Consider the following 25,691-nt stretch of genomic DNA (forward strand, 5'->3'; position numbering starts at 1 on the left):
ACCAAGAGAATGAATACATTTTGTAATAAAACACCTGGAAATACCGGAGCTGTTGTAATATGTGCTCTAATTCTTTGTCTTAAATTCTTGACCATTCCTTTGCAGAAGGAAATGGAGATAAAGATGCTGCGTGGGAGGAAGAGGCAACAAAGTCGCCTACTCATCATGCAGGGGAGAGTGAGGCGATCTGAGGGAAGCTCCAGCAGGAAGCCTGCCTGCAGTCCCACCCAGACAATCCGCGTGAGAAACCAACGAGTCATCTGGCCTCACCCTCCTCATCTGCAGAATAGACATTGGCCTGCACGAGTGATCCTAACATGGGTTCCGGTCTCAAAATTCTGCCTTGGTGCTGCCAAATGATTCCCCCTCCTCTTAAATGATCAGGTCAACCTAAATCATGTTGACCTTGATTCCTTCTCCTGGTCTGCTTTCTGATGCAGCGGTCAGAATCAAGGGGCCGACTTCCCAGAAGATGGCAGGTAAATACTTATTTCTGTGTCCTCATCACCAGACCCTTTCTTTCCTACGCCACCCCTCACCTCTCCCTCTTCTTCTATGCTTGAAACAGGCCTTCAATTTTAGCCCTGCAGAAAACGCTATACTTCTCCCTTCTCCCCCAAACTGAAGGTATTGTGAACTTGAAGATGCACATTATAGGCAGGACGTGAGGAGGTCCCCATCCTAACACAGCTTTCATATTTCCAGACAAGGCCAACGATGGTGAGAACTCAGAAAACAAAGTACCCCCAGACCCAAACTGAATGTGTCCTTCCCTCCTGGTTCTCACACCCAGCCCAGTGTCCCCCACACCATTATACTGAAATTCTAGCGGGGGGGGTTAAATGTTAAGTGTGCTACCTTTCCCCCTACTACTGAGCTTTTCTACAGCTATAGTAATATCAGATTAAATCACAGGAGTGTAAATAGCAATGGGCATAATTATTGACATTAGGACATGTTGACTTTTAGGACAAAACTTTTTGTCTAATTAAATGTGGAACTATTCTGATGGTACCTATAATAAGGTCCATTATAGAGCAGACTGACCCCTGCAAAATGTCCTATCTAAGATGGTCACCACAAAAAAGCATAAAATGCATTTTTATATTGCTGAGAATAGAAGCTTGGAGCATGGAATTAAATGTTTCCCATTCACTGTCTTCTGAAAAAGCAAAACCAAGGACTTCAACTTGATAAAGGTAAAACTGCTTCTCCAGCCTTTTTCAGGAGATGAGAAACGCGTTGAGTTGTTCCGAGTTAACTTTCTCATCATGAGCCCTCGTAAAGAGCACTGTTTAGTGAGACAACAAATGAGCATGTTTTAATTAGAAAATGTGGAATCCAAGCAGTTACGCAGGAAAGAAGAGGATAGCTTAAAAGACATCAATAAAATAAACGTTAAAATGCATTTAGTGGCTACAGTGAACTCAAAGGTAAAGTCGTGGGCCGTGTGAGAAGTGAACCAGAGAGGGTGATGAATCAGAAGGGGATGCGAATTACTCAGTGGACCTTATTCTTTCTACTTCATATTGGAATCAGTTGTAAACCCCCTTCGGTGCCCAAGGCAAGTGAAGTAACCGGGTGCTCTGAACCTCCCCTAACCCCACCCCTGGGCAGGACTGTGTGCTCAGAGGAGAATCACTATAATTAGCCAATAAGAGAAGGCAGCTGGGCGAGGGCAAAACTAGTATTGAACTTGGCCTGGGTTTTTTTTTTTTTTTTCTTTCTTTCTTTTTTTTTTTTCCTTCTAGACCTCTATCTTACAGTCTCCTAACACCTCTTCCTGGTCTCCTGTTCCATGTGGGCACGTGATCCAGGCCTAGACAGTCAACATGGCCCATGCTCCAGGTCTCGGGATTGGGTTTGCTGTGGGCACGGGATTCTAGCCGGGTTCCTGAGAACCAGGAAGTTCCGTTGAAATATCCAGGGAGTTCCGTTGAAATATCCAGAAGAAGAAATCCTTTTCCTATTACTTTCTAAGCTATGAGGATAGAGCCTATAATTCCCACAAAGATCTCACAAAAGGAGACCTGCTTAAGAACAATGTTGGAAAACGGAAAAACAAAGCTGAGAGAGAGAGAGAGAGAGAGAGAGCGCCTAATGCCTGAGTTTAAGTCCCTGAATCCAGTTCTGCCTGAATCTTGATTCTGTCCCAGACCCTTCATCTCTCCAGGTTTCGTCCTCCTGACATGCTGAAGGGGACAACTGTATCCATCGCACACGGCTTCAAATCGGATAATATAAAGTGCCTAATACGGTGCTTGGCACAAGGCAGGCACGGAAGAGATGACAATGCCTAAAGACAAAGCCCAAAAGAGTGTTCAGTCCTTCACAGGAAGTGGAAAGATTTTGAATATGACCACCATCTCTCCTCACATGGATTCTGAGTTTAGAAGCTGGAGAAGATAATCTTTGCCGTCCTCTGCCTTTAGCACTCAGCTGTAGGACATTAACATACTAAGAGCGCCCTAAGCTGAATACAAGACCCTCACACAGCAGGGTCCCGTTCCCAGAGGGCTTTTACGTTTATTCTCTCACTTGACTAAATTGGCCGGGGTGGAGTGGATTTGGGGTCCCACCAAATGCTTAAATGTGCCTAATATCACCTTATGCCTTCTTATTACCTGTTCCAAAGTGCAGTGGAGAGGATCTGGGTTGATAAGAGATTAAAAAGTCATGAAGATGAAGCTCCATTTAAAATTCTTATCTAAGCACATACCCAACAAGAAGAAGACATTTCCCACCTTCTTCCTAGAACAGGATTTTTAATCCAGTCCTTCAAATAATTACCAAAAAATGAGCTTTTAATCGTCATATCGTTGGTGTGTAACAGCTTGACAGGAGGACTCATTGTTGAGCAGGTGTCTTAGGGATGCTCCAACCCAGCTGAAGCTTTAACAAGCTGAAAGAGAATTTCAGAACCCTCTCACAAATAAAAAAGAAGTGTTACTCATTCTCTTTTTAAATATAAGGCAAGCACTCACAGCTAAAACACCGATGACAGAAATTGGAAGCACTTGCTCATTCCTCAAACAGTTACGCTGAGCAAGAAATGATTCTGTAAGGGATTTAAAAACACATGATTTTGAGGGTGATTCTCCATGGTTAACACTGTCGTGGGCTTCCCTGGTGGCACAGTGATTAAGAATCTGCCTGCCAATGCAGGGGATACGGGTTGGAGCCCTGGTCTGGGAAGATCCCACATGCCATGAACCAACTAAGCCCGTGCGCCACAACTACTGAGCCTGCGCTCTAGAGCCCGCGAGCCACAACTACTGAACCCCACGCCCTACAGCCAATGCTCTGCAACAAGAAGCCACCGCAAGGAGAAGCCCGCGCACCGCAACGAAGAGTAGCCCCCACTCGCTGCAACCAGAGAAGACCCAACGCAGCCAAAAAAATAATTAATTAATTAAAAAAATTGTCATGACTTCTGAAAATGGATATTTGCATTCAAGACTTAGGGAACAGCCCGGAATTGTTCAGTGGGTTTTGGAGGGGAAAAAAGGTATCTGAGAAAAAGTTGCTTAAAGCTTCTGAAACTCCCCTATCATCTAAAGGATGCAGCCCTAGTTGAGCAAACTGGCTGAACGCCCGGGATAGATTGCAATTCTGGGGACATAAGATCCCCACTCACAAGGGCAGGCGAGACCAAGACTAATAAACCAAAGGAAGCTTCAGAAAAGGTGCAGAGCCTACTTCGCCTGCCTGGGAGAACCAGGAACGCCTTATCTGGCTTCTGTGAAAAGAAAAAATCATTGGGGAGCCAGAATTAGAAAAGCCTTGCGTTCCATCCAGTCTCTCCCGCCTAAGCCACATAAAATATCCTCTGGGAAGGCTTCAGAAATACCCCAGGGGAATGACAGTTGATATTAGCTGAATGGGTGAAAGAGCACAGACAGAGATGAAAATATTTAGCTTTTTTCAACCTTGAACTTAACCCAAGAGTCCAACATTTACACGTACTCAGGGCAGAGTCTTGCGCTTCCAAGCCATGACCACAAGGTGGCCTCAATCCCTAATTGGGTCCCCACGGTCCAGGCTGCAGAGGGACGGCTTTTGAAAAAGAGTTCCTTCTCCCCAGAGGCTTCCCTGTGGTAACTCGCAAGTAAGAAGTTCAAGTCCCCAAAGCTTTAATAAACTTAACAGGGCTTTAATTTTCCAGCAGGAGACAAATTTCAAAAGGACAGTCCTCCTTGTCTACCTCTACCTTCAAGGATGTTTCCAAGTTAGCAAACCATGCCAAGAGCAGACTGGAGTGGTCTTAAGTAAGATGCAATGCTTGTTTCTTTCTTAATGCACCTTGTAATTTGCACACGAACCACAACACTTTATTTTCTTATTAACAGGTCTGAATGTGGTTAACACCGCGAGCCCTCAATTGCAGAGGAGTGGATTAGACTAGGTTCTCTTTATTTTCCTGCCAATTGTCAGAAAGTGATTTGGGGTACGGGGTGCCCCTCCTTACTGGCTTTTTCCTCTACCACTCATCCCCCCCACCCCCCTGGCTCTATCCAACAACCAACCTCTTGTCTCCATCTGCCAAAAACAAAAAGACACAGCCTCATTTCTCATTGGAGAGCTTGCCTACTGTGCAGTTCAGTTATTGAGATTAATAAGCTGCCAGTTTCCAAGGAAGACTAAGAAAACTACAAAATTAAAGCTCGCTGCAACGTGCAATGCTGCTGGTGGCCAGGCGGGATCATGGTGTCAAAAAGGCAAGGTAAAGCTATAAACTAAGGCTGAGCCGGAAACGCTAACCTAAAGGTCTCATTAATTTCCATGTTGCCTCTGATGAGAACTTAGAGGGAGCATAATGTTCTGCAATATGGAGAAATCAAGCGGCCTATTGATTTGAAAAGTGCTGGAACGCATCTGGTTCACCCGGAATGAATTCTAGGTTTAAACCTCACGCAAAAACGTTAAAAAAAAAAAAAAAAAAAAGGAAGAAAAGCAAAACAGGTTACGTTGGTTTCATATTCTCAAGATCAAACTTGTCAGTGATTCTGTCAGAAAATTAATCCTTAGGTAGAAAAATCAATCTGGAGAACAAGTGGAGAAGAGTCTTCAGGTTCAGCATGGTGAAGATGTTCCAACAGTCTCATTGCTTCCCCATGACAACCTTATTTACTAAAGGTCTTGAGTCTTGATTCCCAAATATGCACTCCCAATAAAGCATCCATATGAGGCTAAGATTACTTGGTCTTAAAGATAAAAAGTATGTTTTCTGAAATGCTGATACCCAAATTAGATTCCTCAGGTGCCACTTACCAAGCCCAACAAGCTCCATTCTTTACCAGAGCACTTCCTGGGTGTTCATCACAACTTCCTGAGTGTCCCTACTCAAACTATGACCAAATGGCCAGCCACCATACCCGCGGTTGCGTGGCCTTCTCCTACCAGTCTAGCAAAGATTGTCTGCAAGATAAACCCTATGCAAATCACAGAGCTAAAAAGGTAGCGCCCCTTCTTATGTCTGCAGTGTCAATTTGCTCTCGCATTTTACGACATGCAGCGCACTAAACCTCCTCTCTGTAACTCAGCTCACGTGGATCCCATGCTGCCACCACCGTGGAGGCTCAGGACTTCAGACTGACCATCCTGGGTGGCCACCGATCCCGCAGAGCTGGAGACAAGGGTCCCTTCTATCCTGCCTGGCTCATGATATTGTCTGTGACTAACTCTATGTCCAGTAATGGACTGGGATTCATCCCTCAGATCATTTCTTGCCTCGTGTCACTTATACTGCATTAACTTCACCATTTCCATGGACTGGATACATTCTAATTGGACAATAAGCATCGTTTTGTTTTGTCCTTTTAGTCTCCAAGGCATTATCAGGTGGTGGTTAAGAGCATTGCACGTGGAGTCAGGTAGACCCAGGTTTCCACCCCAGTTCGGCCCCTTACTTATTTGGAGACGTGTAAGTAACTTCATCTTCCCAAGCCTCAGTTTCTGTTTATTTAAAATAGGGATAGTAACATATACTCAACAGAAGGGTTAAAGGGTTCAGTGGGATCATGCATGTAAAACTAAGCATGGAGCAAAAACTATCTGATAAAGTTGTTATTCACAGAACTACACAATCATGTACAATAACTATTAAACTGAACAAAATTTCTGGAGAGATTTTTTTTTTTTTTAAGAGAAAAGTCCACTGCTGAGAGCTTTGGATACAAGAACTATGCTATCATTTGCAAATGGTTGTGCTTCTGTGTTACATCTATTATTTTAGAATCAAAATAAGTCTGGCCAATAACAGCTACTCTTAATACTCTTGTTGCCTCAGAGATTTAACAAGTGGAAAACCACACTTGTTTCCTAAATGACATCCCTATTCACTCAGCCTCTTAGGCCAAAAAACTGGATACCGTGCTCACACCTGCCTAACCTACATCTTGACATTCCATCAGTCACAAATTCCTGCTGATTCTACCTTCAGTACATACCCCACATCTTTGAACGTGCACCTTCTGGCCAGATTGGTAAGAGAAAGAAGGACAGCTCTGATACTGCAGCTACGGGCACCCTAATGGAAGCCCCACCATTTTTCATCTTAACCATGACGGTATTCTCCAGATTGGACCCTTAGTCCTGCTATAACTTGCCCTCAAGCCCCCCTCCCCACCCCCCACCTACTGAACCTATGGCAGCTACCATAGTTAAAAACAAAACGGGACCATTTATGTTATTATTTTGGCCTCCTGTTTAAAATGCTTCAGTGACTTTTCACTGTTCTTGGCGCTGGGTCCAAAATCTTTAAAGCAGCCCCACACCTTGCACTGTCCGGCTCCCGCCTGTCTGTGTAGTTTGCTTTCTCTTCCTGGCGTCTTAGCGTTTCTTCCCCCAGCGGGTCGTGGTTTTCGCCACCTAGAACATTCTCTCAGTCTAATTAACACCTACTCATCCTTAGGGCTCAGCCTAAATGCAAATTTCTCCTGAGTCTGGCTTCTCTATACCTCACACGGCACTTATTACTGTCACTGTAGGGGCATATGCCTAATCTTTTGTTCACATTCTGTCTACAGTCAGGAAACTCCAGAAGGGCAAGGACTTTGCTTTTCTTCTTCACTGCTGAATCCTCGGTGCCGGGCACCTGGCTGGGTCTCATAGATGTTTCTCGAATGAGTAATGGATGACCATTTCAAAGAGCAAGTTGCAAACTTGTTTGTAGCTCGAGGATCTGGATGGCTAAAACGAGGCCTTCTGGTATTTCAGGGCAAAAGCAAACTCAGAGCGAAGTTTTGTCCCACTTACGGATTCTCTTTAGTGACCTGCTACCGAGATGGATTCCAGGAAAGAAGCTTGCCTCAGCAAAATGCATAAGGGAAAGCAAGTTAGGTTCTGTCGCTGAGCTACTTTCTACTATCTTAGACAAAGAGATGCTGACTTCAGAAACTCCCAAAGAAGCAGCTGGCCAGGAAGATTCCTGACCTTGCTCCTCTCAGGAGAGGAAGCAGGAGATAGGTGCTATCGACCCAGAATCACACAGGGACCTTGTTCTAAGATCTTCCGCCAGTAAGCTGAGAGAAAGATGGTGGGCAGAGTGATTCTGTTATGCAGACGTTAGAAAAGAGGGTCCAGGCTGTTTGCAGTTAGTTCCTCTGCCCCAGGTTTGGTTTTTCTTGGATCATATTATGGTTTACATGTCAGCGGATTGCCTTGGGTGGTACAAATTTATATGCACTGTTATTTACATTATTAACGTTGATACCGAACTCTCCTTATAAGCTTTTTCATCTTGTGTTAAATTCCAGATTCATACAGTCTATTTCCTGGCTATGCCTCCTTAATTAGCACCTTGATTCTACTTGTCATAGAACAAAGATGGAAAACACACAGTCCAGGGAAGATCTAACATGCCTCATTAAGACTGACGGGAACATCAAAAAGCAATGCAGAGGGGCAAGGGCTTGTTCCTTACTGGTCTAAAGAAACACCTTGGATTTGGCCTGGAGTCTCGGGGGGTTGCAGAATGCTGCCCATCACCTCCCAGAGTTAGGAAATTCTTCCATCATGCCCAGAAGTCTGTATTAATGAAAGTAGAGGTGGTGAAGCTGTTTGTAAATTTCCATTGCATTTTCAAAATTGATGAGTACATCATGATCAGCCTCCAGAATGTCTTGCCCTCAATGGTTTTTTTCCTGCTGTGGTTAATCAATTCTTATTGGGTATGAAAGACAGGAATTGGAATCCTAGTATGATATCATGCCCCTAACGTAAGAGCTTCCATTCCTACATTTGCTCTTGTGGGTAAGAAAATGACCCCATTAAACTCACAATATTTCAGCATGTGAGTGAGTGAAACCGTTCAGTTCTACAGTTTCCAAGACTATATGGAAAACCACTGAAGAATGAGAAGAAATGATGCTATAATCTTTGATTTTTTTTCCACTTACCTGCTAGGTAAACTTTTTTTTTCTTTTAACATCTTTATTGGAGTATAATTGCTTTACAATGGTGTGTTAGTTTCTGCTGTGTAACAAAGTGAATCAGCTATACACATACATATATCCTCATATCTCTTCCCTCTTGCGTCGCCCTCCCTCCCACCCTCCCATTCCCACCGCTCTACCTTCTAGGTAAACTCTTGTTCATCCTTCGAAACCCAGCTCAAACAGCCCCTCAGCTGGGAAACTTTTCCTGACCATCCTGGGAAATTTAATAACTATTTCAACTGTACAACTACTGTAACTTACGCACTTCCATTCCTGTAAACGCTGCACTATCTTTTTGTTTATGTGCCTATCTCCATTTTTACGTTGTATGAGCTTTAAGGGCAGGATACACGTTTTAATCATAATCTCCCCAGTACCTAACATAGCGCTTAGTATTTTCCAGGGATTCAGTAAGTAAATGCTAATAAGAGACTGTATAAATCATATTTAAAAGAGAAACACAAAGTTCAACAATTCTATTAATTATTGCTAAAGTTTTCATATATGAGACAAGCTGCACATCCAAATTATATGTATTCAGTTCCATGGATGGAGTTTCAAATATCTGTGACTGACTTAGTAATAGCCCCATCTCAAGGGCCTTATATTCTCGAACTCTTGGCCCTTGAATGTACTGATCAAAGAACATCTGGATATGTTCTCCCTTGTTTTTTTCCTTCTGCTAGGCTTCAAGGTTTTGGCCATCTTACTTACTTCCCAAGCTCGCCTCCTCTAAAAGCATCACTGAGAAGCTCCAATCCTAGGAGAAATGCCATGTATCCTAACGATCTGCAGACGGACTCTACAGGTCAGAAAGCATGTTCTGGGAGAACTTCAGGAGAACAAGAAGGGGATAGGCTTGGCTTTGCTGGTCCTCTCCTCCAGATCCTTTCAAGGGAACACTTTATTGCCAACTGATCACATCAGAAACTGGGCGATGGGAGATACGCTTATGCAGTGTATGTGTTCTCATCACCAACAGGAGACTCTTTGTGAGGAGTAGACACTCTGATGGATCTTTCCCTGAAGACGTGACAATTAAGGCCATAAATGTAGGTTCGTGGCTCTTCCTGCATCAGACAATCTGACCACCTTATTTTATGTGTAGCAACCACGAGAGTTCCATCCAATGCGGCTCATAATTTACCATCTCACTGAAGCCCTAGAACGCTTGCAAGTTACTCTGCCCCCCAAGTCTAGATTCTGAATTTTTAAAACGCTAATAACAACGATTCCTTCCTACCTCATTGGATTGCTTCCATGCTTGAATGAGGTAGTGCATTGAAACCACTAACTTCGGCATGTACAGACTGCACAATAAAAACTGGTTGTTAATGGCAATGGTGGTCCTCTTCTTTCCTTTTTCTCCTTCTTTTCCCCCAATATCTACCACATTTCTCCTTCCCTTTCTCCCTCCTCTTTCTTCATCCTAACCACTGTGCATAGCCTTTATGTCTAGAAACTATTTTTCAAACAGTGGTCTGTTGATGTGAAAATAGTCTGGCTAGTACCCAACAAACTCTACGGCAGTTCAGAAATATAAGGACGAAAAAGACAGAGTCTTATCCAGCCTTCAAGACCACTACCAGCTATGAAAATATCCTAAGTTAAGCCTGGCGGACCAGTCAACTTTCAGCCTGGAACCTTTCCAGCAAAGCTACTTATTAGTGGGTTATTATATCAGTACAAATGCTTAAATCTATCTATTATATATAATATATGCATAGAGTTTCTATTGACTTTACCGACTGTAAGCCTTAGAGATTAAGACTGCAGGCCTGGTTACAAATCACCTAGAGTTGTTAGAAAATAAAATGCATTAAAGCTTGGGGTGACTACAGTGACAGCGGTACACAACTTATTCAAGATCTTGTTAATAAAACAAAACATATTAGAGATAAGAAACAACATCAAATGCTATGGCTTGCGTAATTATTTCCAGCTGTGTGCAGAAAATTCACGGGCCATTACCAGAAAGATTACAGATTATTTCAGTCTTTCCTTAAACCTAAGTTATGAAAGTTTAAAAACTATGTGGGAACTTTTTGAAGGTTCAGTATGAATTAGTCCTTCTCTCTTTAGTCTCCATGGTTCTTCCGGGCAAGGAAACTGTACCAATTGAAGCACACAAACCATGAGAGTGCCTGGGGGTGGAACAGCAAGGCCGTTCCAGTATCTGGCTGACCCACTGTCAATTACATTGCAGCCTGCCACGCTGTGACCAATGCCCCTTCCTTCAGGTCACTAAGGCAGGTGTGATTTTGGAAGACCAGAAGCAAAGGTGAGAAAAGGACAGAAGCAAAGGCAAAACAAAACAAAGCCAGACCCAGAGATCACTTTGAAACCCTTCCCTCTCAACATAAGTGCTGCCGCTTTTTTCTTGTTTGTTTTTTTACGCTATTGTTTGCCCCTCAGGCATCAGGCTGTTAGTGTATACAGGAGGGATTAAAGTGAGACTGCATGTTGGATGAAGTATAAATTAAAATTATACTTCTGTCAGTCTGGAATCAGGGATTGTTGCTCAAGGTCTCCCCAAACACTTAATTTCAAATGAGTCTTCATTTATTACTTCAAGAAAGGCTAAATGCATAATTTATCAGCAGCTTTCTGTCAATATACCCTTAGAAGCATGTTTCCCATGAGTCTTTGAGTAAAAGTATGTTATGCTAATTCTATTAGTTGGGTACACAGGAGCTGTGGAAGAAAGTAAACAAGCATTAAAAGGAGACACATGTGAACGAAGAAATACCTATCAACCTACCGTCCAGGGTCAAATTACCAAGGGAACAGCACAGAGTTGGTAAACTTGTCCCATAATGTAGGCGGGATTTTCTCCCGACTGCTCTGGGCGGGTGATGCAGCAGGGAGCCAGGTGTGATCGTGATGGGGACTTACCGGGTCTCCAGGGGCACGTTGCTGTTTAGCACCCAGCTGTCCTGAAGCTGAACTGACTCGGGCGTGGTGGCAAGGTCGTTGGGCGCGGGAGCCGGGGCGTGAATCTGACTCCGCCGATTGGTCAGCGAGTTCCTGTTGAGGGAATTGGCTGACGAGTGGTGATGGGACAGCGTGTGGTTGTGCGGGGGTGGCAGAGGGGGCCTCAGAGTCGACTGGCTGTGGTGGTTCGGAGGGCCTGAGAAAAGAGGAAGGAGAAACGGCCATTAGGGGCTTCAGAATGTGGTCGCGTTCGCTCTGCAAGCCTGCGGAGGAGAGCCTGGAACAAAAGCCTCGATATTGACAATTGCCGAATGTCACGAACTACAGATGCAGATACGACTGTGTCCAGCATCCCAGTGTCAGTTACTAACGAATAGTATACTTTGATTTGCCTTTATCCCTCGGCATCAAATTAAGAATGAGAAACTAGGTTAGCAAAACCAGGCTGGTGAGGGCTGACCAGTGGAATTATTTGAAACATATTAATTCTGCAATGAAAGTAACATGATATTCAAGGCTGAGCATTGTTGTAACAAGTCCCTAGCCCATTTCCTGGTAAACCAGTACACTCCTTACATTCTTTAAAAACATGGCATCTTTCTGAAGGTATAAGAAAGATGGCACGGGCTTCCCTGGTGGTGCAGTGGTTGAGAGTCCGCCTGCTGATGCAGGGGACACGGGTTCGTGCCCCGGTCCGGGAAGATCCCACGTGTCGTGGAGCGGCTGGGCCCGTGAGCCATGGCCACTGAGCCTGCGCGTCCGGAGCCTGTGCTCCGCAACGGGAGAGGCCACAACAGTGAGAGACCCGCGTACCGCAAAAAAAAAAAAAAAAAAAAAAGATAGATGACACACTCTAAGTCAGGGAGTAGTAAATGTAAACACCTATCAGGGGCCAGGCAGGAAAGTGAAGTGGACTGGTGTGAACTGGAGAGGGCAGGGAGCAGCCCTCACTCGGATCCAGGCTCACGTGGCCATGTAGGGGTTAGACCTCAAGGCAGATGATCTTCCAGTTTTTCTAGGAGAGCTGAAGATCTGGACTTTTTCAAAAGAGTTTTCTGTATTTTAAAAAATGTTGACAATTAAAAAATATGTGTGTGTGTTTGTGTATTTATATATGTTTATATATACACACATATTCACATGCATATGTATACTTTTTTTTTTAATGAGAACCAACAAAACACACCTGAGAGCCCGCTCAGATCAGGGGCTTCATAACATCTGTCCTCTGAGAGATGAACCCTGAGGACCCAGTCTCTGGAGAAGGTCAGGGTTGATGTTTTCAAACCACGACCCTTACTCCAAATTGCATCGTGGTTTCTGAACTTGCAATCCTCTGTCCTTGCAGGAAAAACGCACAAAGGACAACTATACCCCTGTATTCCCCTGTAATTCCCCTGTAAATATGACCACGGATGACAATTCCACACACCGTTTTCCTAGCAACCCACTCTCCACCTATGAAGTGAAATATTTGAAGCATAATGAAAACGAAGGTCGTTCACTATGCAACGTAAGCCTATAATTTGGTTTCAATGGCTACTGAAACATGACTTTTAATTTGTGTCCTTTGAGGAAGTTTATTTTTTGAAGCGTCCAGTCGGGGTTGGCAGCCCGCCAGGTGACTGCCGAGCCTTGTCATTTTGGCCCCTGCCAACTTTCAATATCCTCAGCCCCTGCTGTCCTGGCTTTCAGAAGTTGGCTCAAGTCATTTAAACAAGCAATTTGACACACATTTCAACTACCTGTCTCCTTAGGTGACCGGGCTACATCTCCAAAAGGTGTAATCTACATTCCGTGGCTCCTGGGAAGCTTGCAGAAACGTTCCGAAAGAAAGACAACATGTCAAGAAGATCCTAGGTTTGGAGAGCATCATGACCATCGAAAACAGGAAAGAAAAATACAGAGGAAAGTGGTTCCTTGAAGTTTGCATCTCTGGGCTGAAATTACTTGGGGGGATTTTTTTTTTTTTGGTGTGCAGAAAAAGACACTAAAACTAAAACCTAATGGGAAATGCCACTGTACAAGTTGTATAGATTTTAAATCACGTCCTCCAAATGAACCTGTAATTCGTATTTTCCATTCTGCACCAGTGGCATTTTAAATATATCTTTGAGGGAGTTCCATTGCTGTAGCAGGCTACTATATTTTCTGGCATTGTTGTCTGTCTTGTAATCTATTATTATATAGTTATTTACGTTTGTCTGTCTTGTATTAGTGGAAAGAGGTGAGAAAAGGGGGTGAAATGATGTAATAATGATCCTTCAGAGATGCTATCCAAGCCCCTCACACAAGGTTAATGAATTCTCATGCCTTTCCTTCTCCCCCTCTCAACTCCCATCAAAGTGGTATCATTATTCTCCATTAGTTAGGTAATTATGAGACTTGCCTCGGGAAGGCGAGATGAATCAGTGTTCAAGCGAGAACCCACCCTTCCCAGCCCCAAGCCCTAACCTACCATCTCCCTCAGCTCCCCCAGCCCCCGCCCTCCAGCCCTCCAGACCACACACTCTCCTAAAGTACAAAGAGGCCGTGTGAGGGATTTAATTCACTAAATGAGATATCGGGACCCTCCTGCTTCCTATCTGTTCACCCTGAGATTTCTCTGTCTGCTCCAGCCTGGGTGGCCCTTCCCTGTCCCTCTGTGTTCAGTGTGGGTGGAATTCCTGTGGTTGTCTTTCTGCGGACACAGCCAGGGATGGTGCTGATGGGGGAATGGAAACGCCGACCCGGGTGTGGTGTGGTACGTTCCAAACAAAACAGAGGCTGAGTTTTCCAGTTAACTGAAAGAAACGGCAAACTCTCTTTCCATTTCTCCTAAAGAGAAGGCCTAGGGTTTCATGGGGTCGGGGGGAGATGGAGAAAGAAGTGCAGAGGAAGATGAGCAAATACTTAACTCTCCACTCACCCGGGTCCTCCTATAAAGCAACAAGCTCTTTCAGTGCACTTACATCAAATTACTGATAGCAATTACAACAAAAACTATCCCCCGTCCTCAATATCGAAAGATGTTCTCCTTACACTGCTGCTCATTTCCACTGTGACGTTGATCATATTTGCTCACTTATCTCTCTATCCAAAACACAAACTTTTCAACTAGGTACAGGAGCTAGAAGGAAAAGACAATGACAACACAGAGGGGTAAAGGCTACCACTGGGGGAGAAGCAGAGCGGTGTGGGAGCATTGAGCCGCTGGTTAGGAGATAAAATCGGAAGAACTGAGTTCAAGGATCGGGTCTGACCCCTTTTGAGTTGTGTGACCCTGGGCCTGAGACTTCATTTAATTGTCCGTGTCCTCACCTGCCAAATGATGAAAACAGCAGTAACTACCTGTAAGGAAGTTCGAGGGGAAGATGAATGTAAAATGCTAAACATGCTACCCGATGGCTGGCAAGTTCCCCCAAACCGTGTGCAGGGAACACTGCTTGGTTCTCCCAGGAATAAACGGATGGATAAAGACGTAACTGCGGCTCTCAAGGATCCCAGATTTGAGGAGATGGAGTACACCCAGAGCTCATCTCTCTAGGCCAGGAGTCACAAACCAGCGGCACCCAAGCTGAATATTACCAAAAATTCAAGGTCAAGATTGTATATCCTGTTCCAGACTTCTGACTTCTCTTGAAAACAAAAACCAATTGAAGTCTGTATTCTCTCAAGGCAACAATTGGATAGAGCTGAATGCCATTGGGTCGTTTTGTTTGTTCAGTTTGTTTTTGTCATCAGCCCGAATGATCCCTGCCATCTTCATCTGGTCGGATGTATGCATTTATGTTACTGGCTGGTGGGCATTTATGTTTTTGACTGCTGGCTTGACTTGGGGGCTCCTCAGCATTCTGTGTGGGTCACGTACTGCTAATATAACAACATCTCTGCTACAGCTAATGATCTCAAGCACTTTTTCGTGTATGTTTTTGTTATACTCATCCAATGCGTTTGCAGGATGTGACGGTTTTCTATTTCAAAAAATGCAGACAATGGTAAGCAACATGCCTTACTGCTTTCTAAGACGCTAAATGACATGAAAAGCCGTTCTCCAAGGCAGGGTTGTCCTCAGTCTGTGGTGAAACAAAAATGAATAACCTCGGCTTGATGAAGGAAACTTCGCATCCACTCTGAGTTCCATACTTTTATTGGGCTTAATTCATGTGCATCAAATGGCCCTTCTATTACATAAATATGAAATCACATAATAATGTAATTGAGCCACAAATAACTATGTAACATAAACACTTACATGGTATCAACCTAATAAGTAGGCTTTTAGCAGGCAAAAGGCAACAGGCATTAAAATTGCTGTGTTAACCTATTATTCTACACCTGATTTATCTCGGGTCCAGAACCTGGAATTTGTTTTCAGGTACTGTGGGGCTCTTAGTCCTAGGAAGGAGCTATATATTGGTTCTTTGTTAAAAGCTAGGGTGGGACAGGTAGGACTCGTAGCAAAGATAAGTTAATTTGTGGAGAAGGTGCTTCCTGTAGTTTTAAAAATTAAGTGCTTGAATGAATGCTTCACTTGTCCTGTTTGCTTGTTTGGACTCATTTGCTGGAATGGTCTATGCTTCTGAGCATTAGGTTTGCTGTGGGACAGTTGCCAGCAATTTTGATCCTGACAGAGATGCCGTTCACATATTCTGTCCTTCCTAAATGTCAACTGGTTGACAGTAGAGTTTTAAAAAATAAAGCAGTGCTTCTTTATCAATTCACAACATCAATTCCAACAAAGTTGTGTGGCCACTAAGAAATCAACTCTGTTTTTAAAATTTTTTAAGTATAGTTGATTTACGATATCGTGTAAGTTTCAGTGTACAGCACAGCAATTCAGTTATACATATACTATATATGTATGTACATATATTCTTTTTCAGATTCTTTTCCCATATAGGTTATTATGTAATACTGAGTATAGTTTCCTGTGCTAAACAGTAGGTCCTCGTTGCTTATCTATTTTATACATGTTAATCCCAGCCTCCTAATTTATCCCTCCCCCCATCCCCCTTTCCCCTTTGGTATCCATTAGTTTGTTTTCTGTGTCTGTGAGTCTCTTTCTGTTTTGGAAATAAGTTCATTTGTGTCTTTTTCTTTTTTTTGATTCCACATATAAGCTATATCATATGGTATTTGTCTTTGTCTGGCTTACTTCACCTAGTATGATCATCTCTAGGTCTATCCATGTTGCTGCAAATGGCATTATTTCATTCCTTTTCATGGCTGAGTAGTATTCCATTGTGTATATATACTGGAGTATCAACTCTTGTGTTGACTAGATGAGTGGTGCTCAAATAGCGTGTGGAAATCAGCAACACCCACATTTTAAATAATGTATAAAGAATTTTCTTTGCAGCTAAGGAAGTAAATTCACAATAATTGGCTACTGTTGTTGCATTTTTCCTAAATAAATAGCTGGGGGGAAGCATTTAGGCTGGGTCTACCCTTGCCAAGCGGGGTGTTGATGAGAGTGGGAAGGCAGGGATGAACTCAGATTGGTGGTGTGTTGCCCACACCAATTATTCCTGGCAGTTAAAAATGATGATAAAATGTGTGAAAGAAAAAATAAAAGTAGAGCCCTGCCTAGCTGCTAATAATTCACGCATTCTTGGAGATGGCATGCCAGTTGTTGGCCTTTAAAAAAATGTCAACCCTTCGGACCCCAAGATAATGAATTAACCACAAACTGTCTTAAGAACTTCACCTTTGGAGCAAGTTCCATCTTGAGGGCAATCTGAAGATGCAAGAAGTGGGGATGGTGTTGACAGAGCTTCTGGAGTCTCTGGGTGATGAAAACTGGCACCAGGACACCCTGTTCAAATCTGACCTTGAATGGGAGCTAGAGGGAGTCGGAGGTGAGAATTTTCAAGAGTAACAGCCTCTGGTTAGAACTACGGAGAGTGGAGGCTATTGCGGATGGCCAGGCTGCTGTGTGGCTTTGAACCGCTGCTTGGCCACTTACTAGCTGTGTGACCGCTGGAAAGTTACGTATTGTTTTCTGAGTCTGTTTCTTCATCTGTAAAATGGGTATAGAGATTTTACTTCTTTCATATGGTTGTTAGGAGAATCAAATGAGAATATGTATAGGGAGCCTAGCGCAATTCTTAGCATATAGTAAGCTACCAACACATATTATTTTGTGTTATAGTTAATAATACCTGTAATAGTAATAACAACAATAGCAACCATGGTTCTGGTGAAAGTAATGAGTACGTCCTGGGTCGCTCCAGTTTTCCTAGCTCTTTGAGGCGGCAGCTTTCATGGTGAGGTATCAAATCAGCATATGGAGGCCAAGTCACTAACCTCAGACCTCTCTACCTTCAAATTCTGTCTACAGAAGAGCATAGTGACTAAGTGACATGGCACAGGCATTAATACAGGTGGTCTTAAGAGCATCTCTCTAAGAGCCTGCCGAAGTGGAACTTGGGATTCAGAGCTGTCCCATTTCCATAAACAAATAATGACAACAAACCAATAATACTGACAACAGATGCTATGAATTAACTCTCCCTGTGTGTCTGATCCTGTGGTAAGTGCTGTACTTAAATTATTTCAGGGTATTCCCACTCACTCCTATGGGATAGGTTCTCTTCTCATCCCCATTTATACAGATCCTGCCCGTGAGGCTCAGAGAGGTTAAGTAATTCGTCAGTGGTCACACAGCTCAGTAAACGGTAGAGCTGATATTTGACCCCAGGGTCTCCTCCCCACTCTGCCGCATGCAGAGGAGCACGAGGCCCCAGAGAGCACGCACACAGGGAGGGAATGAGGACCCTGCCCCAGTTTATGCACGCCCCCTCAGATACAGAGGAAAACTGGCTTGACGCATTTCTTTGCACATGTGCTTAAACTGTAGAAGCAAATCTCGTGAGAAAGTGGAGGGAACCGCCCACCTCAAAGCTCTGCCCCTCACAGTGCTGCTTGAATCAGGAGAAATAGGCCAGAAGAGCCAAAGTGCAGCACAGTCTCTTTTCTGTGCTTTCCCAAAAGGCCCTCCTCAAGCCTCCTCCTCCACGCTGCATCCCTGGCTCCCAATTAGGTCTGCTGGAGGCAGAAACAAGGGCACACTGCTCCCATCTCATCCTGCCAGCTCTGACTGCAGGCACTTTGCCAATAGCCCGGGGTTGCGGGGAGGGGGGTCCAGATACAGCTTCCTCCTACATTCGGAGAGAGGCTTACTTATTTGTCTCAAAGTACTAGATGCTGTGGACATTCAGCTTGCTCCCTCCCTCCCTGTCTTTAATATCTACTGAATGATTTGTTTCCTAAAGAGCGGACTCTTATTTTTTATTATTGACCCTCCTATGGTATTGCTGGCTTTGCAGGATGGTTGGCTGGTCTGCAGTATTTCTTGCAATTGGCTGCTATTGTCAGGCTGCACATTTCTCCGCATTTCAGAATAGAGGAGAAAAAAGAAAGCAGGATGAAGGAGCCAGCCAAGTTACGGCCTCTTTCTCATTTCCCAGGGGGCCTCAGATAGGCTCTGGCCGGTGCCTCTTGGCCTGAGTTGCACAGTCCTGGACCAGGGGCCATCCTTCACGGAAAGACCCCAGTCAGCCTGACCAGAGCACCAGAGAAGGAAAGGATGGTACTTACTCACAAGGAATGATCTGTAGTTCTCTTGCTTACATAAAATGTATGACCTCAGAGAAAACACATTCCGGGTGCCTTCATAATGACACATCCCATGACAGAAGCATGGGGATTGCAGTCATAAGGAGGAATCACTTGCAGGCTTAGAAACCAAAGTTTTGTCACCTCTACCTACATTCATAAACAACTACAGTTTGGAGGGGACATATTAGCTCATCTAAGAACAATCGCTCACATTGAATAAGCCCCAGCTGTGTAATAAGCACTCTATATATTGTACCTTATTTCAAACTTATAATACTCTACTCAGTATTCTGTAAAAACCTATATGAGAAAAGAATCTGAAAAAGAATGAATATATGTATATGTGTAACTGAATCACTTTGCTGTACACCTGAAACTAACACAACATTGTAAATCAACTATACTATCAAATTATCAATCAACTATAAAATCAAAATGAAAAAAACTTACAATAACCTTCAGAATAGATATTGTTGTCCACTTTAAAGATGAGGAAATGGAGGGGCAAGGAGGTTAAATGATATGCTTCCCTTCGTACATTTTGTATTTAACTGTATACATTTGGGCCCCTTTCCAGAGCACACAGGGTACATCTCTTTCATCACCCTTGGCACAAGGTTTTGTATTATTTTTGGACTCTCCTGTGTTCCCAGCTAGACTGTGAGCTCCTCCAATGCAAAGAGCATGTCTCTCTTATTTTTATATCCCCGGCACAAGGCTACAGCACCTGGCACAGAAGTAGCACAGAGTGAATGAACAAATGAATTGACAACTCATGTCCCTGGAGGGTGGTGAGCCTCAGCAGAGAGGGATCAGAGTAGATTTTTGCCTCTGTTCTTTGAGCATGTAGTTAATTCCCCTAATGCTTACTGCCCTCAGAGGGTCCATTAACAGGGAGAGAGCCAGACACGGGAGGAAGGTGACTTCCATCCCCTGTTTTAATTTGTTTGTTCTTTCCTGGCTCTGCCTGAATTCCTTTTTATTTTTATTAATAACAATCTTACTGAGCTATAATAAAATTCAGCTCCTTGGAGTGTACATTTTAGTATTTTAGAAGTATATTCACCGAGATGTGCAAACATCACTGCTGTCTAATTTTAGGACATTTCTGTCACCACCCCTCTCCCTCCGGCAAGGAAACCCCATACCCATTAGCAGGTGCTTTCCAATACCTCCTGTTAATCTACTCTCTGTTCCCATGAATTTGCCTATTCTGGACATTTCATTTTAATTAATTTATTTGTTTATTTTTGGCTGCATTGGGTCTTTGTTGCTGCGCGCGGGCTTTCTCTAGTTGCGGTGAGCGGGGGCTACTCTTCGTTGTGGTGCGAGGGCTTCTCATGCGGTGGCTTCTCTTGTTGCGGAGCATCAGCTCTAGGCACGCAGGCTCAGTAGCTGTGGCTCGTGGCTCTAGAGCACAGGCTCAGTAGTTGTGGCCCACAGGCTTATGTTGCTTCGCGGCGTGTGGGATCTTCTGGACCAGGGCTTGAACCCTTGTCCCCTGCATTGGCAGGCAGATTCTTAACCACTGCGTCACCAGGGAAACCCTGGACATTTCATATAAATGGTGATTCCCTCTGTTTTTTTTTTTTATAACCACGATGTTTGTCTGTTGCAGAGTCCCGTTGGGACCAATCAAAGTTAGATCTCAGATGGGGGCCACTTCATACCATTTTAAAAAAAATCTTTCCCGGGCAACCTGAAGCCAGTCCTTCACAGGAGCTTTTTGGCTGGGGCCCCGCTGCTGTTGATATTTTTCAGGTGGAGATTGTTAGGCGATGGCCATTTGAGAGCCAACTGTACACTTGAGGGTCTGAGGGGGATCCTGAAATTCGTTCCAGTGCTTCAGGCATGGCTGTAATCACAGCAGAGAGCCATTTCTGGTCAGCCAAAACCTAGCCACGCACAGGCAGGGACTCTCGAGGGGAGGAAGGAAGGGAGCCAGAAGTCTTGAATCGGGTGCCAAACCAGCAGCTACCCTTGAATGACAAGCTTAATAGTGCTTGTTGGTTTGGGACTGTACCGCCCAAATAGGGCAAGTTCTCACCTCTGATGGATCACAAAGGGATTTTCATCATAGACGCCCCATCATTTTACCATAGCCCTATACTCACTCCTTGCTTTCTTAAATCATCAGGAAAGTCTCACTTGAGATCAATGTCAACTCCATTAGCTACTTTCCGAGTGACAAATACAAAAAGAAAAAAAAAAAGACCACTTGAAATATTTGAGAGAAATCCTTCTAAAGAGAAGATTCTATTGCGAAGTTACATCTGAGCAGGGCCTGTCTGAGCATTTCAATAAATCTACATTACCCTAGGTGTTTTGGCATCCTCTGGGAGAGGAATGCCTATCACTAGAAAGTAATGATTCTGGGTTTTTCAATTGCCCTAAGGATCCTGACAATGCTGTTAAGACCCATGCTCTCCCTGTCGAGAAGTTTAGGAGTGAAATTATTAATACGCCCAGACGTTATGTTGATTGTTGCGCTGTAGCAGAAAATACTCTCTCTCTTATTTGAGCTGCATTATCACTTTCCCAGGCAGAGAACTGCATCAAAAATTTAAACTCTCATTCCAGCTCATCGCATAGCTTTTCAAGGTCTTATTGTAAAATAGGTTGGGCATAATTTGGATATTTCTCTACCCATGAAAGATAGTATGTTTTTCAAAGGCCAGACTATTTTTTTAAAAAAATAAAAATCACAGTGGAATTTTCTCCCATCGATACGTCATTCTTTAGCTCTTTAACTAGGTTTTCCTTGGGGTGTATTTCATTCCTTTTTTTTTTTTCTTTGAAATGGTCACAATTGTTTCCCCTGAACATAGGAAGAGGATCAAAACAAAGATAAAATATGATTTTGATTTCAGATTGAGCCTCTGAGTAACAGAAGGATGGGTACAAGCTCTGATCCACACCATTCGTTAATACCAAGAATGACTGAAGCGCACTAGTTAAATGGCAAGGACAGGATAAAGGTTCCTAGAGCATTTTCACTTCAAAACTCAGCAGAATTATTTACTATCTGGGTGACCTTTTCCCCAGATCTCTTGTGGTACGCACCTTATAGGGCAAGGGAACAGAAGTTTCTCCACACTATATAAACAGAAGTCAGGGGAATGTCAGACCTTGAACTGCATCTGGTTTCATGTCAAGTGACAGCTGCTATAATGGGATATACAGAGCATATTGCTGGAGATGTTTTCAGGATACTCTATCTGCCTTCAAAATACACACACACACACACACACACACACACACACACACACACACACGCACATAATTATCCCAGAGAAACAAATATCTGAGAGCTTCCTGAAGAAGCATTCCCCTCCCAGGATTACATGGTTCAGGTACTATCAGAGAGAGTGCCCTTTGGATTTTCTTTATAATTGTTTGGTGTTTTCTCTCAAAGTTGTCTTGGAACTGCTCTGCACTCTTAGTTAAAGTGGATCAGACAGTGCTCAAGGTTCTTCTTATGATGTAGCATGGATGATGAACAGGTATATCCAGCACTGAGGAGGGTAAGATGAGAAAATCCACCCCTTGGCGCTACCCAGGAGTCCCAGGATGCAAACAACTTTCAGAAAACACTGGGACCAACAGGATGCCAGTGTGCTCTGCCGATCTCAGTTTTGCGGGGGAGGAGGTGTCAATGACATTAGAATCACCATCTCCTACTGTGCCCCCGCCTTGAAAAACAGGGTTTCCTCTTAGCCATGGTTCATCATGCCATTGCCAGGGATTTTTCACAGTCTTTTCAACATTGATTTCTCCAGTTCTGCCAGGGCAACTTCTGTCGACAACCAGAGTTATGAAGTAGGTAACCCGTCTGGCCTTCTGTTTCCCCATCCATAAAAGGTGGTTAATAACCATCCCTACTTGGTAAAGACAGTTCAATGAGATAGTATGTTTAAAGCTGAAGTGCTTAGAAAATGCATTATGAATAGGAAGTACTTAGGAAATGTCAGTATTTAGTTATTTTTGCCTAACCAGGCTAATTCTTTCTAGAGATGGTGGAGAGAGGAGTGAAATAGATCCTGTGACTCCAAGATTATTTCAACGACCTGGAAAACTTCCTGCTGCCCGATATTCTTGAGGTAAATAGCACCATTAAGTATATGGGACCCTTATCTAAAAAAATGATACAAATGAACTTATTTATAAAACAGAAATAGATTCACAGACATAGAAATAAACTTATGGTTACCAAAGGGGAAAGAGGGGGAGGGATAAATTAGGAGTTTGGGATTAACATATACACACTACTATACATAAAACAGACAAACAACAAGGACCCTTTGTATAGCACAGGGAACTATATTCAATATCTTATAATAAATTATAATGGAAAAGAATCTGAAAGGAACAGATATATGTACATATGTATACATATATCACAGATATACCTGTATCTATACCTATATCTCTCTATATATGTACAACTGAATCAATTTGCTGTACACCTGAAACTAACACATAGTAAATCAACTATACTTCAATTAAAAAACAACAACAACAAAGGGTCTTTTCCTACTCATGAGTTACAATAGCTCTAGGTCTTAAAACATATCGAAATAATCAGTGCTCTTAATTTTCACCTTTTGTAACTTAAATGCATTGAAATAGAACCATCTGATAGTTGGCAATTTGAAGGACCTTATAAGTAGCTTTTCACTTTTTATAAATTCTCTTATTCCCTATGAAAATCAGCATTAGGAAAGCTTAGCTTTTCTTGAACCTTGGTGTTCCTATTTAGTATCAGCCCTCATTTTGCATGAAAAACTTGTGGAAAATCCAGATGTTTAAGTTTCTTTTGCTGAGGTTCACCTGTGAGCCAAGCAAGTTGCTCTATTACTGCTATTCACCAGTGAACCCACTGAGGCCCTGAGTTATTCATCACATTTAGATGGCATAAGTCATGAATTAGCAATTTGTTTCTCAGGGCTTCTTGGGTTACTAAAACTTTCTAGTATTTATCATCTCAAATGGGATTATTCTTAATCCCATAACATAGAGAATGAGTCATCTCTTTCATGAAATAATCAGATTTGGTAAAGCAAATAATTTCCATTTCTAACACTGCTTATCTGACACTTTAACAGTGTGGCCTGGGAAGGTTTCTCAATAAGATGATATTTGATCAAAGACCTGAAGGAAAGAGGGAGAGAGCCATTCTAATATCTGGGGGAAGAAATATAGCAGGCAGAGAAAAAGCAAGAACACAGACAATTTAAAATCTGGGACGTGTGTAGGGACTGGCCAGATTATCAGCCTAGGTTTGTCTCTTCCATTCAGCTTCAAGCCTTGTTCTCAAAGAAAATATTGAACACTGAGCCTGCACTCTAGAGCCCACAGGCCACAACTACTGAGCCTGCATGCCACAATTCCAGAAGCCCATGCGCCTACAGCCCGTGCTCTGCAACAAGAGAAGCCACTGCTATGAGAAGCCTGCACACCGCAATGAAGAGTAGCCCCCACTCGCCACAACTAGAGAAAGCCCGTGTGCAACAACAAAGACCCAACGCAGCCAAAAACAAAATAAATAAAAGAAAATAAATTAATTAAAAACAACAACAACAACACTGAAGTAGATAAGAAAGGCCCTCCTCTGGGACCAGCGGAGTGGGAGAGGAGTGGAAGATGTTTGCCCCACCCACTCGACCCCAGGAATCCGACTGAGCTCCCAGGTCGGGTCCCCCACCCTCCAAGGCACCACCCCCTGCCGCATAGGTCCTGGGGGTGTAGGATGGAGGCCAGGGGAGAGCAGGAGAGGCAGGCAGGAGGGGGCCTCCAGGACTGGAGGAGCAGGAGAAGAGTGGAGGGCATTGTTCCCACCCTTTTGGGCCTAGAGAGCCTGCTGGGCTCCCAGGAAGGGTCCCCCACCCTCTGAGACCAGAGGCAGGAGGCACACCTGGGCCCCTTCTCTTCCACTAAGCCTAAGCCCCACAGCTCCCAGGGCCTTTTCCAGCCCTAGGGGGTCCTAAGCATAGGCCCCACCCATCATTCAAACCCCACCCCTGCTTAGGCCCTGCCCTCCACAGCCAAGGTCATTTCCACCTTTTTTGTTTTCCTCCTTCTCTTTTTTTTACTACTGTGGTTCTGTTTTACCTTCCAGTTGTTGTTTCATCGATATTTTTATTTTTATATTCTTTCTAACATATCTGTTAGTTACCTAGTCTAATTTTATTTTTTACTTTGTTATTGTTTTCCTTTTTTTGTTGTTTTTTTGCCACCCTGCATGGCTTGCAGGATCTTGGTTCATGACCCAGGAGCTGAGCCAAAGCTCCTGCGGTGGGAGGTCCGAGTCTGAACCACTGGACTAACAGAGAACCTCACACCCCAGGGTATCTTCATCAGGGTGAGGTCCCCTAGAGGTCCTCATCTTGGCACCAACACCCAGCTCTACCCAACAGCCTACAAGCTCTGTGTGGGAAGCCTCATGCCAAACAACCTGTAAGACAGGAACACAATTCTACTAATCGAAAAAAAGAAAAAAATGAGATGGTAAAAAAATATGTCACAGATGAAGGAGCAAGGTAAAATCCTACAAGACCAAATAAATGAAGAGGAAATAGGCAATCTACCTGAAAAAGAATTCAGAGTAATAATAGTAAAGATGATCCAGAACCTCAGAAAAAGAATGGAGGCACGGATTGAGAAAATACAAGAAATTTTTAACAAAGATCTAGAGAACTAAAGGACAAACAAACAGAG

General features: G+C 43.5%; 1 protein-coding gene across 5 annotated transcripts in view; it reads right to left on the bottom strand.

Moving 5' to 3' along the window:
• LOC113608250 (teneurin-2) overlaps positions 1-25,691 on the bottom strand; it is a 531,856-nt gene that overhangs the window by 320,632 nt on the left and 185,533 nt on the right. For all 5 annotated transcript variants that reach the window (XM_027084352.1, XM_027084355.1, XM_027084357.1 and 2 more), the window contains one exon: positions 11,334-11,568. In XM_027084352.1, the coding sequence (XP_026940153.1) occupies positions 11,334-11,568 (235 nt within the window). The remainder of the gene's footprint in view (positions 1-11,333; positions 11,569-25,691) is intronic.

Source organism: Aethalodelphis obliquidens, unplaced genomic scaffold (genome assembly GCF_003676395.1).
Source record: "Aethalodelphis obliquidens isolate GAN/ISIS:26980383/991018 unplaced genomic scaffold, ASM367639v1 scaffold52, whole genome shotgun sequence".
Classification (NCBI taxonomy): Eukaryota; Metazoa; Chordata; class Mammalia; order Artiodactyla; family Delphinidae; genus Aethalodelphis; species Aethalodelphis obliquidens.